This window comes from Geotrypetes seraphini, chromosome 12, assembly GCF_902459505.1.
Source record: "Geotrypetes seraphini chromosome 12, aGeoSer1.1, whole genome shotgun sequence".
In the NCBI taxonomy this organism is placed as follows: Eukaryota; Metazoa; Chordata; class Amphibia; order Gymnophiona; family Dermophiidae; genus Geotrypetes; species Geotrypetes seraphini.
Genome location: NC_047095.1, coordinates 47467371 through 47487017, shown reverse-complemented (window position 1 = coordinate 47487017; position 19647 = coordinate 47467371). Strand labels below are relative to the sequence as shown.

Genomic DNA, 19647 nt, shown 5'->3' with positions numbered 1-19647 from the left:
CGATTTTTTAAAATTTAAATCAATTCGAATCGATTCACCCGAAGTGAATTTGTGAACCGATTCGAATTGGGCAGCACTACCCGATAAGAATCAGGCTCAGGGAGATACAAGAAAGGCACAGAGGACTGGAGGCAGTCAATTCCTTTTTGAAGATTCCACATGGAAACAACCCAATCAGTCTGGATTTAACAGAAGCCTATCTTCATATTCCCATCTTCTAGGAACACAGGAAATATCTGAGATTTCATGTTCTCCAGCAGTGTTCCCAATTTGCAGCCCTTCCCTTCAGAACAGCAACGGCTCCCCACACCTTCACCAAAGTAATGGTGGTAGTGGCTGCACATCTCCGCAAAATGGGGGTCAAGTACACTCCTATCTAGATGATTGGCTCAAGCCAGAGTGCAAGCAGGCAGTGCGGAAGGTTGTAGCTCTCCTGCAATGGCTGGGCTGGATTGTCAACTTCAGGAAGTACCATCTAGCACCAACTCAGAGCTTGGAATATCTGGGCATTCAGTATGACAAGGCATAACCATGCAAACAGAAACTCCAGAAACAAATCTTGGATCTCTTAGCACTTCTGACCCTTACAGCCAGGCATTACCTTCTGACCCCCATGGCCTGGTGTTGGGCTCTATGACAGCCTCACTGGAGGTTGTTCCCTGGGCCAGGTGGTCCCCTCAGCATCATTCTCTGCATATGCAGTGCCCGTGGACGGGGACAACGAGGATCAGCTGACTCTTTTGGCTTCAAGTAGTTTTCTTGTCCTCTTCGGATGATGGAGTAGGTGACTCATGATAGATACCAGCTTTTTTTGGCTGGGGAACCCATCACGGAGATCGCGTCATCCATGTTTTCATGTTTGTTTCTAATTGTTTGTTCTCTTATAATTTGGTGGGGAAGTTCTCCATACCTCTTCTTCTTTGTGTTTTTTTCCAGTTGTGATTGATTGCTTTGGGACAAAACCTGAAGGGGACACTATACTCCACTGCCAATGTTGGAGGTGCTGAAAACTGTGAGTGTCACTTCTACAAGTCCCGGTTTTCAGATTTGGATTGAACACTGTATGTACGGAATCTGTAGTAGATTAACAGAAAGATTATCCAGGTAAGAACCTAATCTTTCATTTGACACAGTGCTTCCCTGCAGCAGAGCGGAAAATGGATTCCTCTCCCCTTTTTTCTTATCTAAATCAAAAAGATCTTTCTCATACATGCACAAATCTGTCCAACTTCTCAAAAATAAAACCCTGACCACAACTCAACACAGTTGAGTCTGCAGCCCAGCTCCCTCTTGTCAGGATTTTTCTCTCACCTGACAGTCTCCAGCTGGGCAGCTAGCTTAAACCCAGAGTCACAGTTAAGCCAGTTATCTTTATAAATTTTTAAACTGGGGCCAGTTTGGATTCTAATGAGCTGAAGGAAAGCTGCCAAATATCCTCCCATCCAGGGTCACGACACTGCTGACCAGTGTCAATGACATCCATTCCCATTAGCCCACCTTCAAACTTCGTTGGGGTGTACCCTCAATGATTTTGAGCATTTCCAAATGCATACTGTTTTGTCTGTTCAGAAATGCCATGTCCTTCAAGTATGCACTCCTCTCCCATCTACTTTTCCCTTTCTGTCCTGAACCTGGGTAGAGAGGCAGAGTAGCAGGACTCCCCCCCCCCCCCCCACAGAAAGACAATGAGGGCTGCCAAAGATATCTCTAGGGCCACTGTAGGCCCCAGGGCCTTGCATTGAAGAATAATGGTTTAAGCCAGTGTTCTTCACCCCTTTTACACCTATGGATCGGAGGAAATAATTATTTTGTGGACCGGCAATGGTCCGCGGACTTGCAGTTGAAGAACACTGGGCTAAGTTGTGGGCAAGACCCTGCCTATCTCCACCCCAGACCCTACCCCCATAATAGTACTAATTGTAACACTATTTTTTCCATTCATTTTTCATATATAAAAACAATATAATCTCATTAACAACACATAATGGTTAACCACAAAATTAAACTACACAGAGCACACTGTATGCTTCTCAACATTCATTTCTACTAAAACACAGATAACCCCTATGCAAATACGGAACCAATAACTAAAAGTACTAATATATACAACAAACCCTAAAATTCAATACTCTGTATGCTGAACAAACCCCAGAGAAAAAGAAACAAATGCATTTCTTCCAGAACAGTGCAAAATACAGACAGCAGATATATTCTCAAAATTGACACAATTCAATCACTAAATTCAAAAATAAAATCATTCCCCCTACTTTTGTTGTCTCCCTCCCTCCATGCTGTGCCTTACCTTCTGGCCTGGTCGTTTTATGCCGCCCCCGGTGTTATCTTTGGGCTGGCTCCCTCTTCCTCACTGATGCAGTGTACAAAGCCGTGGGCGTCCCGCACCTTATCTGGAAGCCTTCCCTCTGCTGCGACATCAGGGAGAAGGCTTCCGGTTCAGGCACAGGACGCGCATGGAAGCCACTGCCCGTGGCTTTGTGCACTGCAGCAGTGAGGAAGAGGGAGCCAGCCTGAAGATAATGCCGCATCGCTCGCACCGTGGACAGGCAGTTGAAGAACACTGTCTTGGGCCCGATGCACGTGCCGGCCCTGTGGACCGGCAGGAAATTTCTGTGGACCCGTACCGGTCCACAGACCGGTGGTTAAAGAACACTGGTTTTAGCTATAATTTACTCTGCAGTAACCTAAATCAGTTCATCAAGGTAAAGTTTCCATTCTTCCAAAACTTCCATACTTTCCTCAGGCTGTTCAGAAGCCTCAACTGCTTTCTTTCCTCTTCATAGTGTCTTTCCAGGGAGCAGTGAAACATCCCTCTCTTCCCCAGTATATCTTTGATCCTAATATGTATTGTTTTCATCAAGCAGGGAGGCTGGGCCTCATTCAAACTTCAGCCTTGCCTGAAGTCTGACATTTAGCCTTCTGGGGACTCTATATGCAAACTGTTTTCCTCCCAGTGAAAGGCCAGATCTTCCATATATGTATCTCTGAGTTCTATGCTTGTCCTGAGGCAAACTGAAGTATTCTTGGTTACGGGAAATCTTTGTTCCATGGGAGCTCCCTTTGTGGATGTTACACTATCTATATTTATATTTTTCTTTCCACGATCCATAAGGCATATCTGTACTGTTTTACTTGCAATATGTTCCAACATTTGTATTATTGTTTGTTAAATCCTAGAAGGAATATGTTGAATTTCCTAGTATTATTTGGTGAAGGGCAAGCCTTGGTGTTCTGTTTGACACGTTTTACTGATGGTAATATTAGATGCTGTGACTTGACATAAGTCTGCTTCTTGGAAGGGTCAGGCATGTCACTGTAGTGTCAACAGGTTAATATGGCCAACTTCATCAAAGATCTAAGCACTATGAATATGTTGGCATTGTAACATATGGAAACTAACAGCTGATAGATTACTAGATACTCTGTTTACAATCCTCACTGTCATCAGAAAAAGGATGGATAACCTTCCTAAATCCATCTGTAAGTAAAGGAACGATATAAGATACAGGCTGGCAATGGAACATACAAAATAATTTGTAAGAGAGGCGTGTATGCATGTGTGTATATAATATATGGATTTGTTATATATAGATGTAGATGATATAATAAAATTGTTGCACTAGATGATGACCTAGTTTAAAAGAATACGTGGAAAATTTGTTTTGCTTTACAAATGATATTGAAAGTTAGTAAAAGTCAACATTTGAATCATTCTTTTAAATTATTTCAGAAAATATTCTAATTAATTGAAAACTGTATTTTCATATTACAGTTTAAGGTCATATACTGTAATTATAGAATTATGTCAACATTTTAGCTTATTTAGAATGTTCAGGCAGTGTCATCTTTTGCTCTGATTGGCTCATTTAGTTTTGACCTGAGGAAGGAATTGTTAGAGCCCAAAAGTTAATCGAGAATGTGTTGTCTTAGACCAATAAAAATGCATTGCATTATACAAAATTTTCTTTCTTTATTGACCTTCTATTTTTGAGCATTGAAGTGGACTAACAAAGCAACTCTACATTTCCTAAATTTGAAAAGCATTAGGCATCTGTCTAATTGTTAATTTGGTTAACTGCCTTTTGATTACATGCATCAAGGTGGTGTACAAAAAAAAATTCTGCTGAAATAGAACACAAAACCAGTAAACAACATACTGAGAGTAAAGGGCAGAAATGGACATAAAAACTTAACAGACACAAATGAACAATAAGCAAGAGGCTAAATTGCCACCATGACGAACAGGGTGGGCAAAGGAGGAGAAAGAAAAGCTGTCAGGCAGTGAGTCAACTAAAGATAGTGTCACCAGATCTAAGCCATGTCTTCGAAATGCAGAGAATGTCAAGAGCGTGCTGACGAATCAAGTCAGCCACAAATGGGCCTCTGTGCCTCAACAAGCAAGCATTCAAGAGGCCCAACTGAAGGAGTCAGGGAAAAAAGTAGCAGAGTTGAGAGAGGAGATTACAGGAATAGAGAGCAAGGTAATTCTGGGAGGGATGTGGACAGTAAGATAAGTCATAGATGGAAAATTACTGGAATGAGAGATTGAATTCTTGACTGAAGAGACTAGAAAGGAAGGGGGCCATAGGAGCTGGAGGGGAGTGTGCACTCAATATGGAGGCGAGAGTAAGGAGGATAAGTGGAAAAAGTAATGTTGTGCACCTTTGATTTACACCAAAGGTGTAAGCACCTTGTAGGTTAGAGAGATAGAAGTTACATCACCTTGATGGCAGAGAGACAGAATCAGGAGTATGAAATATGTCGGAGTGTGAAATATGTCAGAATGCAATCTGTAAAATGGAGAAAGAGAGAGGCAGTTAGTAAAAACAGCAGAGTAAAAGTAGTGCATAAGGTACAGTAACAATCGCAAACCACTTGAAAGTAAATGAGTTAAGTAGAGAGTGTTAAGTATTTTGTTAGTCTATAGGCTACTTGAATCTTCCAGAACATCAATTTTGTTTGAACAAATTTTAGAAGCGTCTACTAAATTCCCTTGCTGGTTATTGTAGGAGATTTTAATTTGCATCTGAAGGATCAAGCTGATAATGTGTCAGATTTTTGGATAGCTTGTATTTTGTAATGCAGGATTTTATTCATGCTCATGAAAAAGAGCACACACTGGATTTTATCACTATTTCTTCATCTCACCCATTAAATTTTTGTGATTGGACATCTGTCCCATAGATAATTATATTTGTAATTTTACCTTGAATTGTACTTTATCATATTCTCTTCCCCACCTCAGAGGAAAACTTTTGTTAGTAGAGAGAAAACTTATAAACTCCCCCTCCTCCAAAACTATTTGGGGATCAGGTAATTACTTGATTGAATTCTGATTCTGTAGATCCAGAAGAGCTGCTATTAGACTGGGACAATAATATTCTTACTGTATTGGATATTATAGCTCTTTTAATAACATAAGACTTGTCATAGTGGGACAGATTGAAGATCCATCAAGCCCAGTATTCTGTTTCCAACAGTGGCCATCACAGTTCCCAAGTACCTAATCTAATCTAATCCTTAGGTTTGTATACCGCATCATCTCCACGTTTGTAGAGCTGGCAGAAACACAAAGAGTAGCAACATTCTAGAGCTCAGATTGTAATGTCATAACGCCTTATTCCACCAATGCCTAAGAGCCAACTTCATCGGTGATGTCACAATGGCTTGATTGTCCTATACTTGACTCACATAAAAACATAAGAGCTGCCATACTGTACAGACGTGGAAAATATGAAAAAGGATCTGCAAAAGTTAGAGGAATGGTCTAATGCCTGGCAACTAAAATTCAATGCAAAGAAATGCAGAGTAATGCATTTGGGGATTAATAATCGGAAGTAACCGTATATGCTGGGAGGTGAGAAGCTGATATGCACGGACGGGGAGAGGGACCTTGAGGTGATAGTGTCCGAAGATCTAAAGACGAAAAAACAGTGTGACAAGGCAGTGGTTGCTGCCAGAAGGATGCTGGGCTGTATAAAGAGAGGCGTAGCCAGTAGAAGGAAGAAGGTGTTGATGCCCCTGTACAGGTCATTGGTAAGGCCCCACTTGGAGTATTGTGTTCAGTTTTGGAAACCGTATCTGGCGAAGGACATAAGAAGACTTGAAGCGGTCCAGAGGAGGACGATGAAAATGCACCAGAAGACGTATGAGGAGAGACTGGAAGCCCTGAATATGTATATCCTAGAGGAAAGGAGGGGCAGGGGAGATAAGAGTCAGACTTTCAAATACTTGAAGGGTATTAACATAGAACAAAATCTTTTCCAGAGAAAGGAAAATGGTAAAACCAGAGGACATAATTTGAGGTTGAGGGGTGGTAGATTGATGAGCAATGTTAGGAAATTCTACTATACGGAGAGGGTGGTGGATGCCTGGAATGCGCTCCCGAGAGAGGTGGTGGAGAGGAAAATGGTGACTGAGTTCAAAGAAGCATGGGATGAACACAGAGGATCTAGAATCAGAAAATAATATTACATATTGAACTATGGCCAGTACTGAGCAGACTTGCATGGTCTGTGTCTGTTATGGCCGTTTGGGGGAGGATGGGCTGGAGAGGGCTTCAATGGCTGGGAGGGTTTAGATGGGATGAAGTAGGTTTTGATGGAGATTTTGGCAGTTGGAACCCAAGCACAGTACCGGGTAGAGCTTTGGATTCTTGCCCAGTAATAGCTAAGAAGAAAAGATTTAAATTGAATCAGGTTGGGCAGACTGGATGGACCATACGCGTCTTTATCTGCCATCATCTACTATGTTACTATCCTGTTTCCAACAGTGGCCAACCCAAATCACAAGTACTGGCAAGATCCCAAGGAGTAAAAACAGATTATTCCAGGACAAGCAGGCAGGTATTCTCATATATGGGTGACCTCATCCGACGGAGCCCCGATGCGGACGCCTCACAAGCAGACTTGCTTGAAAAAACTAGAAGCTTCGAGTCGCCCGCACTGCGCATGCGCGAGAGCCTTCCCACCCAGCACAGGGCGCGTCTCCTCAGTTCTTAGTTTTCCGCGGAGCCGAGTCTTTGACTCTCTGCATTCAACTTCGTTCACTTTTTGCCTTCTCTACAACTGCGGTTGGTATTTTTCTTCACTAATCGCTGTTTTATTTTGTTTTCTTTTGTTTAGTTTAAAAAAAATAATAATTTTTTTGTCTTCCGTCCGTTCTCCGGTATGGGCTGCTCGGCCACAGCCCACGAGCTTCGACCTTGCAGCGGCTATTTTTTGGCCTATGTCCCAGCCTGCTACAGGCTTTAAGTAGCAAGTGTCAGCACGCGATCTCTATCACGGACCCTCACAGACACTGCCTCAAGTGCCTTGGGCTTAAAAATCATTCCAGGTCGTGTTTGCCTTACAAAACACTTCAGCCTCGTGCTTTTAAGCGTCGTTGCATTCTGGCGGACAAGCTCTTCAAGATGGAGTTTTCGACTGATCCCTCGACTTCGAAGACTCGACTTCCATCGAGGCTCCTTCTGCGCCTACTGCTTCCACCTCGAGCCTCATCAAACCTTCATCGTTTGCAGCGGCTCTTGCTTCGATGTCATCTGCTGTATTTTTCCCTGTTTCCTCAGGTCAGATAGCTCAGCAGTCGGTTCCACCGGTGGTGATTAAAGTGTCTAAGACTATTAAGTCGAAACACACTCACACTGCCTCGAAGGAACCTCCAGCCAAGGCAATTGATCCCACCTTGCCGGCTTCTTTCCAGATCATATTAGAGAAGCAGTTTCTTCAGTACCTTACCATTATGGGTCCTAAACTGCTCCCTATTATCCTGCCTGGGCATTCAGCAGACTCCCGCGAGGTCTAGCCGCTTCCTAAGTCCCAGTCGAATCACACTCTTTGCAGGGAGCAGAGTCTCTGTGAGTGTCTGGTCTCCCATCCATGCACAAACAGCAAGGAGTAGATTCTTTGCGAGTGCATCGATGGGAATCCTCACACTCTCAGCAAGGAGCAGAGTCTTTACGAGTGCATCGAGGTTCCTCCTCCAAGCCTCTGGAGCTTCGATCTACAGCCTCTAGCCCTATTCATACACTGTCATCGGCTGCTTCTGTCTCCGAGGCAAAATCTCCTCGATCCTCAAGATCTGGTTCTAGAAACAGTTCTCACCACCGTTCGAGGCCTTCATCGAGGCATTCTTCCAGGCATCGTTCTTCGCAGGATAAACCATCTTCCTCGAAGCCTCGCTCTACTCCAGCCTCGACCAACCACCGACTCCTTATTCGAGGTCTCCGATGCCGGACCTCGAGGATGTTCCTGTCTCGATTGCCTCATCCAAGTCCCCAGGATCCTATGAGACTTTTTTCCATGCCGAAGCTTCTTCTTCGACACATGCTGCCTCGACGTCCTTGAGTCCTTCTCAAGACAAAGCATTGCCAGATCAGCTATCTTTCTCGTCTTTCCTGCGACAGATGGCTGTAGACTTGGATGTTCAATTGGATACTGGCTCCAAATATTCTAAGAAATATCTCGAAGTCATGCTTCTTCCTCAGCCTCCACCAGAGTGTCTCAAGCTTCCGCTTCATAAGCTTTTGAACCAGACTTTTGCTCGATGCATGGAGACTCCCTTTTCCATACCAGCAGTTCCAGGAAAATTAGACTCGAGGTATAAGACTGTGCATCACAAGGGATTTGACAACTCACAGTTATCTCATCAATCCCTGCTGGTTGAATCTTCTTTGAAGAGATCCCATCCTTCCAAGGTTGCATTTCCTTCTGTCTGTGTATCTTTTTTTTCATTTCTTTCTTTCTGCACTCAGGCCCAAGAATTGTCCCTTTCTATTCCCTCCCTCTTTCCTTCCTATGTCCTTAGTGCCCCCGGTGCCTCCTTCCCATGTCCTTAGTGCCCCTTCCTGTCTTTAGTGCCCCCAGTGCTTCCTTCCCATGTCTTTAGTGCCCCCAGTACCTCCTTCCCATGTCCTTAGTGCCCCCAGTACCTCCTTCCCATGTCCTTAGTGCCCCCAGTACCTCATTCCCATTCCCTTAGTGCCCCCAGTGCCTCATTCCCATGTCTTTAGTGCCCCCAGTGCCTCATTCCCATGTCTTTAGTGCCCCCAGTGCCTCATTCCCATGTCTTTAGTGCCCCCAGTGCCTCCTTCCTATGTCCCTCACACTGCCTTCCACACTTTGTCCCACCCCCACCACCAAAGCCAGCCTGCCTGCCTGTCTACCTCTCTCCCTCCCTCCCTGGCCAAAGCCAGTCTGCCTACCTCCTTCTCTCCCTGCCGCGCAAAAAAATAAAAAAAATGCCTCCCTCCTTGCTTTCCCCGGGTTGGCTGCTATCTTACCGCCCTGACCCAGAACGTCCTCTCCGACGTCAGAATTGACGTCGGAAAGAAGACTTCCTGTCGGCTTTAGCAGCAGCAGCAGCAGGGCGGTAAGATAGCAGCCGACCCAGGCAAAGGATGGAGGGAGGTTTTTTTTTTTTTTTTCTGCGACAGGTAGGGACAGGAAATGATCGCCTGTCCCGTTGTCCCCGAGCACAGCTTCGGGGACAACGGGACAGGAGGTCTGAAAACGGGACCTATGATCACCTTAATCTGGCCGGCTCTGCGCAGACCGGCAGAAATTTCCTGTAGACCGGCACCGGTCCGCGGACCAGTGGTTGAAGAACAGTGGTTTAAGCAATGGAGTTAAAGAACATTTAAATTCCATATCTTTGAGTTCCACAGTACCTGAAGGAAATTTTTCCAGAGGTGACTTGTGCACCTCGCCTACCATTTCCAAGGTTCCCCGCGGCAGCACTAATGTCAGTGAAGTAGCTGAAACTTTCCTCACTCCTTGTTCTTCCTCCCGTTCATCTTCGCAACTCTCGGAGGTAGCTGCTAAACTCCCCTCACTCTCCGTGTCTTGCAACACGGGTTGGGGAAGAGGCTGGGCAGGCACTCTACGCTCCTCCGGCGATAAGCTGGTCTCCTCGAAAGAAGTGTGAGGACCCTCTGACATGCCTCCACTTTGCGCCGAGCTCATCTAAGCCGGCTCTCCTTTGGGCCCCCGTGCGACGAACGCATCCATTGGGCCAGGTAAATTTGTTTGTTGCCTGGGTTCCGAGGGTCTTAGATTTCCTTTTGACCATGAAAATTGTAGAAAGGCATGATAGCGATCAGCCAAATGCATTCAGGCCACCATCTTTGTTAATCTCCTCCCCTCATACCTTCACTTCTCATTATTGTCTGGAATCCTATTCCAGAAGGGATGGCCACTTTGGCCAAACAGTATTACAAACGCCAGCACTCCCACCATCCCATTCTGATTAGCTTGGAGGTCACCCATATGTGAGAATATGCTGCCTGCTTGTCCTGGGATAAAGCACAGTTACTTACCATAACAGGTGTTATCCAGGGAGAGCAGGCAGATATTCTCACAACCCACCCACCTCCCCTGATTGGCTTCTTAGCTGGTTATCTGAACTGAGGAGCCACGTGCCTACGTCAGGTGGGAAGGCACTCTCGCATGCCCCGTGCGGTCAGTTGCAAACTTTCTAAAAGTTCTTAAAGCAAAAGCGCTTTTGCAGATGTTCGCATTGGGGCTCCGTAGATGACATCACCCACATATGAGAATATCTGCCTGCTGTCCCTGGATAACACCTGTTATGGTAAATAACTACTTTATGAGCATTCTTTCTTTCTCTTTTAATTCTCCACTACTCTTTCAGATCTGTGCCTCAGTTATGCTTTATTTCCTAGTCCAGTCACAGCTTGATGATATCAGAGCAGCCACCCTTCTTTCTTCACTGGGGTGCTCATTCTTTACTTCCAACTGCTGGAATTCCAGCTTTAAGCTGATTTGGTGAACACTCTCCTTAGTTTTGGATATTAACTTTTTCCTCTTTTGGCATGTTGAATTTATGAAGGCAGTAAGTTGAAGCTCAGAAGGCTGCAGTAGATATACTATAGGGTTTATCCCATTTTTATTAGTGGGGAAAAATGCATAGTATATCTGGTTCAAAGAGGGATTATAGAGTCCAGACAATTGCACTTACACGATTGAGGGTGTTTTGCTTTAGAGTAGGAGGAGAACCAGGAGATCTCTACTGCAAATAACACCAGGATTCAACAAGAAGAACAGAACCACAAGCCAAAAGCACAGAACCACAAGGCGACATACCTTCTTATAAGTGCACTAAACATCCTGGAGGCAAAGTTCATAGCCTGTTATTGAGAAAGACATGGGGTAAGCCACTGCTTGCCCTGGATCGGTTTCATGGAATATTATTACTCCTTGGGTTTTGGCAGGTATTAGTGACCTGGATTGGCCACCGTAAGAACGGGCTACTGAGCTTGAAGGACCATTGGTCTGACCCAGTAAGGCTATTTGTATGTTCTTATGTACATGTAAATTAAAATAGCTTTAGTATAGGAACAGTGTACTAAGATTGCATCTGAGGTGATGATTTAAATCAATCATTTGAAGACTGTAAATTTAATTCAAAATACTGCAGCAAGACTACTTTTACACAAATCAAAATATGATTATATCACACCCTTGCTTAAATCTCTTCACTTGTTATCTGTGGTTGCCAGAATTTAATTTAAGTATTTGTGCTTGTATTTTTTTAACATTTTACAGTATATGGTCTTGGTCCTGAATATATGTTTTCATTAATGAAATTTCAGCCCAGTTGAGCTACAACTAGAACACATGTCATTAAGCTAATTCTTCCCTCTCCTATCTCTATGGTAGGTTTTCTTTATCATTCAAAGATAATAGATAATGCCTTTTTATTGGACTTACTTTTAATACATTTTATTATGAACTTCCAAAGGTAAGTTCCCTTCTTCATCAGAAATGAAATCATCCTTCAAAAACTTCTTACTGCTGCTGTTGTATTCCTGTGGAATTCTTCACCTTCAGAAGTGAAAGTGATTATTTGAGATTCCGTAAACCATTTAAATATTGGTTATTCAAAAAGTATTTTTCATGATATCTCAATTTTTTTATTATCTTGATTAGCTATATGTTTTATTTTGTATCCCATGGCTCCCGATTTCCAGCAACTATTTACGCTACCTAAGGTGGATTCCTTCGTGGCACAGGTTGCATGTAGTTCACTAACCATTTTGTAATGGCTCTTCTGAGAGAAAATGCAAACCCCGTCTAACTTGACTTTTTATAATTTTGTTCAATTAGCTGGCCAAGAAGATCCGGGAGAAGTTTAATCGCTATCTGGATGTGGTAAATCGTAATAAGCAGGTGGTGGAAGCGTCCTACACTGCACACCTGACATCTCCACTCACTGCAATTCAGGACTGTTGTACTATTCCGCCTTCCATGATGGAGTGAGTATTCATGAGCTGGTGCAGTTTGAAATCTCTGAAAATCAGCCTGTCTTGTTCACCAGAAAGTGCTTCCTCTGGTGATCAGGAAGTAGAAAGACTGTGTCAGCCTGGATTTATGATGATGATTTCACTTTTAAAATGTTCAGTTATGTCTCAGAAGGCAACATCCATCATTTAAAAATAGCTGTAAAATCTATTATGAAATTAACTTATAGGTCAGGTTTTCCTGCAGCTGATGTTTTCAAAGTATGAGGGTTTTGAAAAATCAAGTTAAACATTTTTTAAAAACCAGTTATATTTCTCAACATAGTCTCTCTCTCTTAGTCCAGCGTGTTTCCAGTTTTTCCAACCCATCAGAAAAATATGGCCTTGTCAAATTAAAAAAAAATATTTGTTTAACTTGATTTTTTTTTCAGAAGTTTTCAAACCACCCTTGTATGTCTAGTAAGTTTGGTGGAGGCAGGATTGCTTTTCTAAATCTAAATTTACAAAAACAGATTAGCTTAACCAAATGCCCAGGTTTGGACTGGACCATTCCAGTTTTGCAAAATCTTATGCAGTGTCCATAAGAACATAGGGGTTGCCATACTGAGACAAATCAAAGCTCCATCAAGCCAGTATTCTGTTTCCAGCAGTGGCCAACCCAAATTACAAGTACCTGGCAAAATCCCAAGGAGTAAAACAGATTTTATGCTATTTATCTTAGGAATAAGCAGTGGATTTCCTCAAGTCCATCTTAATGGCTTATGGACTTTTGTTTTAGGAAATTTTTCAAACCTTTTCTCAAACCCTGTTAAAGTAACATTTTTCACCATATTTTCTGGCAACGAATTCCAGAGTTTAATTACATGTGGAATAAAGAAATATTTGCTCTGGTTTATTTTAAATCTACTACTTAGTAGATTTGTCGCATGCCCCAGACCTCTTCTGGGTTAGAGGAAACTAGTGTACATAAAACTTGAATATCTTGGTGTAAATAGACATGATGAATTCTAAAGATTGTGCAAGGGTCAAGAGCAGAGAAAGAAAAATATTTAACAATAAAGGAGCCAGGATCGATCCTTGGAGGGGACATCAGAATCTTGTGAAAATGAACTGGAAAATGAATTAAGTTGAACTGCAGTATATAGATTTGATCTGAGAGAGAGGATAGGAAACAGAGAGTGGGGGTAAATGGACATTATCCCAGGACAAGCAGGCAGCATATTCCCACACATGGGTGACGTCACCGACGGAGCCCCGCAGCGGACAGACTCGAAAGCAAACTTGCTTTAAGATCTCGATCTTTCGAGGACTGCACCGCGCATGTGCGCGTGCCTTCCCGCCCGAACTAGGGGGCGCATCTCCTGAGAGGATCCTCAGTTCGTTTAATTCCGCGGAGACAAGAAGACACGTTTTTCTACATCTCTGCAGCAATTTAGCCTTCTCTTCACCGCGGCTGTTTCTTTTTTTCAGTAAAGTTCGGTCGCTGTGCTCTCCTATTTTCTTTCTCTTTTTTTCTTTAAAAAAAAAAAAAACCAATTTAAATTGTTTCTTTTATTTCTTGTCCAGCCGGTGAGCCTTGGGCCTAGGCCCAATTGCTCCTTCCGTTCGACAAGGACTTTATTTTTTCTATGTCCCGGCCTCTCACCGGGTTTAAACGTTGTCGTCAGTGCAATCGTGTGATTTCGGTCACCGATCCCCACTGCCGCTGTCTACAGTGCCTGGGTCCAACCTAGAGAGTTGCGCGGGGACAGAAATCCCACCCGTCCCCACCCGTCCCCGCCAAAATCCCACCCATCCCCACCCGTCCCCGTGAGGAATCCCTCCGTCCCCACCCGTCCCCGTGAGGAATCCCTCCGTCCCCACCCGTCCCCGCGAGGAATCCCCTCCGTCCCCACCCGTCCCCGCGAGGAATCCCCTCCGTCCCCACCCGTTCCCGCGAGGAATCCCCTCCGTCACCATCCTTCCCTATAAACTTCAGAAATAGTTATTTTATTTAATTATGCTACTGAATTAAAGGCTCTGGTAGAGACCCATTTACAAATAAGCAAAGAGACTATTAATTTGGAAATATTAATTGGGAAGAATACATACTTTGTAAATGGGTTTCTACCAGAACCTCTAATGTAAATATAAAATATAAATACTCAGCTGATGAGAACCCACAAACTGTCAGCTGAGGACTTCCTTTGCAGTTGGCCTGGGGTCCCTTTTGCCAAGCTTGGCAGGCAGCAGTAGCGTCCCTGAGTCACAGATGCTGGCACCTCAGTGGCTCATGGATGCTGCCAGCAACTGCTGCGCTTGGTGGAGGGGAGTTCTGACCATCTCTAGAGGAGGTCCTCTGCTGGCGGTGCTTGGGGATCCCCACCAGTCACAGCAAGGGCCAACAAGTACTTCAACACTGTAGAAATAAAACCAGAAATGCATTTCCTTTTCTTTTGAACACAAAACAAAGATATCTGCCATATACATTTCCCAAGGCAGATGACTCTATGCAATGTCACCTCGGTAACAAAATACAAAAATAGACAAATACACCCCCTCCCTTTTTACTAAACCACAATAGTAGGTTTTAGCACAGGGAGTTACGCTGAATGCCTCGCGCTGCTCTCAATGCTCATAGGCTCCCTGCGCTAAAAAACAATATTGCGGTTTAGTAAAAGGGAGCCATAGTGCAAAATATAGACAGCAGATATAAATTCTCAAAACAGACACATTTTGATCACTAAATTGAAAATAAAATCATTTTTCCTATCTTTGCTGTTTGGTGATTTCATGAGTCTCTGGTTGCACTTTCTTCTTCTGACTGTGCATCCAATCTTTCTTCCTTTCTTTCAGCCTCCTGTATGTTTCCTCTCCTCCAGACCTCATTCTCTCCCCCAACTTTTTCTTTCTGTCTCCCTGTTCCCCCTTCTTTCTGTCTCTCTGTCTGCCCCCTTTCTTTCTTTCTCCTTGCCCTCCCCCAAGCCACTCGGTTTGCTGCCACCGCCATCGGGGAATAGTCCCCAAGCCACCGCTGTCCCAAGCTTTCCCTGCAGAAGCGTCGCGCTGACCAGCATTCCGCTCCCTGACGTCAATTCTGACGTAGGAGAGGAAGTTCCGGGCCAACAAGGCATTTCTCCTCATTCCATCCAGCCTGAGCCCCATCTCTCCTTGATCCAGCATTTCCCTTCTGTGTCTGTCAGAATTACCATTCCACCTATTTTCCAGCATCACCCTTCTTTGTGTCCATCTCACCTATATCCGTATCTCACCACTTTTTCAGAATCTTCATTTGTCTCTGTCCTTGTCTTTACCCCATATTCACCATTTGCCCTTTCAATGTCTTTATCTCCCCCCCCCCACACACACTTTTTCAGCATTACTTCTATGTCTCTATTTCACCTCCTCTTCATGTCCCCTCTGTATCTCTATCCTTATTCAGAAGGTCCTGCTTACCCTTTCTCTTCTTTGTGTCACTATCTCCATTTTCAGCTTTCCCCCCTTTTCCATTGTTAATGCACCCTGTAGCCAGAATCTTTCCACCCTCCCTCCACTCCGGCCCAGCCCAGTATGAAATATTTCCTTTTGTTTCTCTCCCCTCTCTCTTCTCCTCCCTCACCCACGAGTCCTGCATCTGGCCCTCTCCCTTCTACCTGCACCTGGCAACACCCCCCTGCTCCGCGGCTCTCTTAAGCAACTCGTCAGCAGCGGTGATCAAGACAAGCTGCCGACATCGAGGCCTTCCCTCTACGAGTCCCACCTTTGTGGAAAAAGGAAGTTGAAACAAGCGGGACTCGCAGAGGGTAGGCCCCGACGCCAGAAGCTTGTGTCGATCGTTGTTGCCGAAGAGAGCCGCAGGTAGAAGGGAGAGGGAGATAGGAAGGCTGTAGAAGCTCCGGAGCATGACACCGAACCCGGCCAGGATGATTTCTTTTTCAGGCTGCTGCTGCTGCTGCCGCTACCGCTGCCATCCCCCACCCGAAATGACAAAAAAACAGCCTAATGCCCGCGTCGGGAAATAGCCATGCTGAGCAGTGAGCTCAGCACGTACACAGATGAAAGCCTTGCTTGCTGATTGGTCCGGCGGCACGGTGGGGCGGGGCCGCCGGACCAATCAGCAAGCAAGGCTTTCATCTGTGTACGTGCTGAGCTCACTGCTCAACATGGCTATTTCCCGACCCGACGCCAGACTTGCATCGCCAGACTTGCATCGCCAGAATTTAGGTAGGTTGTTTTCATCCCCGTGGGAGTCCCGTGGGCAAGGGGGCGTCCCCGTGGGAGTCCCGTGGGTCAGGGGGGCATCCCCGTGGGAGTCCCGTGGGCCAGGGGGCGTCCCCGTGGGAGTCCCGTGGGCCAGGGGGGGAACCCGCGGGATCCCCGCGGGACCCGCGGGATCCCCGCGATCCCCGTTCCCGTGCAGACCTCTAGTCCAACCCATTCCCCAGAAGATTGTCATCATTGTTTCACTCTCACTCCACGGGCTTTTCGACGCAGGTGCGCCCAATTTTTTCAACTTTTCAGAGACATGGAGCAACCTTCAGATTCAACTTCGACCTCGGCGGCTGCCCCGGTCTCGAAGGCTTCGACTCCGACAACATCGACAACCACGATCTCGAAGGCTTCGACCCAAGTTCCGGCTGGAGCTTCGGTCTCGAAGGCCTCGACCTTGCTTGCTTCGGTTCCCTCGAAGACGGTGCCATCGGTGAAGTCTTCCATGGGGGGTAAGTCTCCGGGTTCTCTTTCAGGTACTGTACCCAAGAAGCCACCAGAGTCCTCTGCACGTCCATCTTCCAAGCGTACCTCCAAGATAAGGGAATACTCACCTTCGAGGTCGCCCTCTTCGGAGTGTACTGCTGCACCTACGAGATCAGAACCTTCTGTCTCGGTGCCGATGCTGGAGGACATGCTAAAATCTATACTGACCACTCAGATTTCCTCCTTAGTGGCTCAATTGGTCCCATCCTCGACCTTGCCTCGGATGGATCAGCCTGTCACCCAACCGGAGCTTCCAGTATCTCGAGGCCGATCCCGGACACCGAAGAGAATTCCTTCATCTGATTCTTCTCCGGAATCACCTCCTCCGAAGCACCGGTCGAAGCATTCGAGACATATTGCTTCCAAGCTTCAGAGGGAGTCTTCGGCTTTGGATACCGAGACTTCTCTGCCTCATTCTTCGAAGTCGAAGCACTGATCCTGACACCATCGCGCATCGACTCGAAGTCCTTCTCGACCGAAGACTCCACCGTCGAAACCAGCTCGTCGAGACACTTGACCTCAGACCTCGACTCATTCGGTACCACGTACACCTGGTACTTCTCCATCCAGGAGCCTTAAGAGAAAACATTCTCTTACTCCACCTCACAGTGCAGCTTCTTCTGTGACTCTACGTCTAGACTCAGAACCACTGTCACCATATTCCAGAGAGGCTTCTCCTTCATACTCAGCACTTCCTAAATCTCGCAGTGTGTCTCCTGAGGAAGCGTCTGATTCCAAATCCATTTCATTTGCCAAATTTATCTTTGATATGGGACAAGCTCTCAAACTAGATCTTCATTCTGATTCTAAATATACTCCTAAATATTTAGCAGATATGGAGCTTCCTCATCCACCTAAAGAGTCACTACGTTTACCAATGACTCCTGTTCTTAAACAAACCTTTGTTCATAACATGAAGACTCCTTATTCCATCACTGCCATTCCATCTAAATTGGAATCCCGTTATCGAACAGTTCCATGTAAAGGTTATGAAAAGTCTCAACTGTCTCATCAATCCCTGGTAGTGGAATCCTCTTTGAAGAAAGCACATCCTTCTAAAATCTACGCTTCAGTTCCTCCAGGCAGAGAAGGTCGTACCATGGATAAGTTTGGTCGCCGTTTATACCAGAACTCTATGATGGCAAATAGAGTTCTTAATTATAGCTACATTTTTACATCCTACTTCAACCATTTTTTGAAGATTTTACCATCTTTTTACCCGGATATCTCCACCACTCGTCTTTCAGAATTCAAACTCATCCTCAAGACTCTTTCTCAATTACGACTCTTCATGTTACAAGCCTCATATGACACATTTGAACTCTCGTCTCGAGTATCTGCCTTTGCTGTAGCCATGTGTCGTTTAGCATGGTTACGTATTGTTGACATGGATCCCAATCTTCAAGATCACTTGGCAAATCTACCTTGTCAGGGAAACGAATTGTTCGATGACTATTGAAGCAGCTACCAAGCGTCTCTCAGAACATGAACGCTCTTTTGCTTCCCTCATTCGACCAAAACCTAAACCTACACCAACTAGAGGTTTCAAACAGACTCCACGTCGTTATCCTCAGAAAACGACTCCTGCTTTTTCCAGGCCTCCTCCTCGTCATCCTCCTCAACAACAGTGCCAGCAAAAGTCTCAGACTCCTGCTGCCACCAAACCTGCTCAGTCTTTTTGACAGTCTCAGCCTGAGCATTCCAATTTCTCTGTTTCCAAATTCTCCCCTCCCCATAGGGGGTTGTCTTTCCACATTTTATCACCAGTGGGAGCTCATTACATCAGATCTCTGGGTGCTTACCATCCTAAGAGAGGGATACTCTCTTCGGTTACTTCAGATGCCTCCAGATCGCCATCCAAGAGAGTGTCCTTCCAATCAGTTGCACCTTCCCCTTCTTCTTCAAGAAGCTCGGGCTCTGCTTCACCTGCGAGCTGTGGAGGAAGTTCCTCTTCCCCAAAGGAACTTGGGATTCTACTCCCTTTATTTTCTAGTTCCCAAAAAGACGGGGGATTTGCGACCGATCCTGGATCTCAGAGCTCTCAACAAATTTCTACTCAAAGAGAAATTTCGAATGCTCACTCTGCCAACTTTATATTCCTTAATGGATCACAGGGATTGGATGTGTTCCCTCGATCTCAAAGAGGCGTATACTCATATCCCTATTCATCCAGCATTTCGCAAGTACCTCCGATTTCAAGTAGGAAGCCTTCATCTGCAGTACCGAGTTCTCCCCTTTGGGTTGGCTTCTTCTCTCAGAGTTTTCACAAAATGTCTGGTGGTGGTGGCTGCAGCTCTTCGCAACCAGGGTCTCCAAGTATTTCCATACCTCGACGACTGGCTTATCAAAGCTCCCTCTTTTTCAGGGGTTATTGCAGCGACCCAACAGACTATTCTTTTTCTTCAAAGTTTGGGATTTCACATAAACTTTCCCAAATCTCAGTTGACTCCCTCTCAGTCTCTCCAGTTCATAGGAGCAACTCTGGACACTATCAATCTGAGAGCCTACCTTCCACAACCATGTCAGGCCGCACTTCTTCAGATTTCTCAACAAGTCTTCCACCTTCCATCTGTTCCAGCACGAAAGATGATGGTTCTGCTCGGTCACATGGCTTCTACAGTTCATGTGATTCCTTTTGCCAG

General features: G+C 45.2%; 1 protein-coding gene across 1 annotated transcript in view; it reads left to right on the top strand.

Annotated features, from left to right (window-relative positions):
* Nucleotides 1-19647, top strand: part of CACHD1 (cache domain containing 1) — a 389271-nt gene that overhangs the window by 100557 nt on the left and 269067 nt on the right. Inside the window, exon 3 of the mRNA XM_033916184.1 lies at nucleotides 12138-12286. Within this exon, the coding sequence (XP_033772075.1) occupies nucleotides 12138-12286 (149 nt within the window). The remainder of the gene's footprint in view (nucleotides 1-12137; nucleotides 12287-19647) is intronic.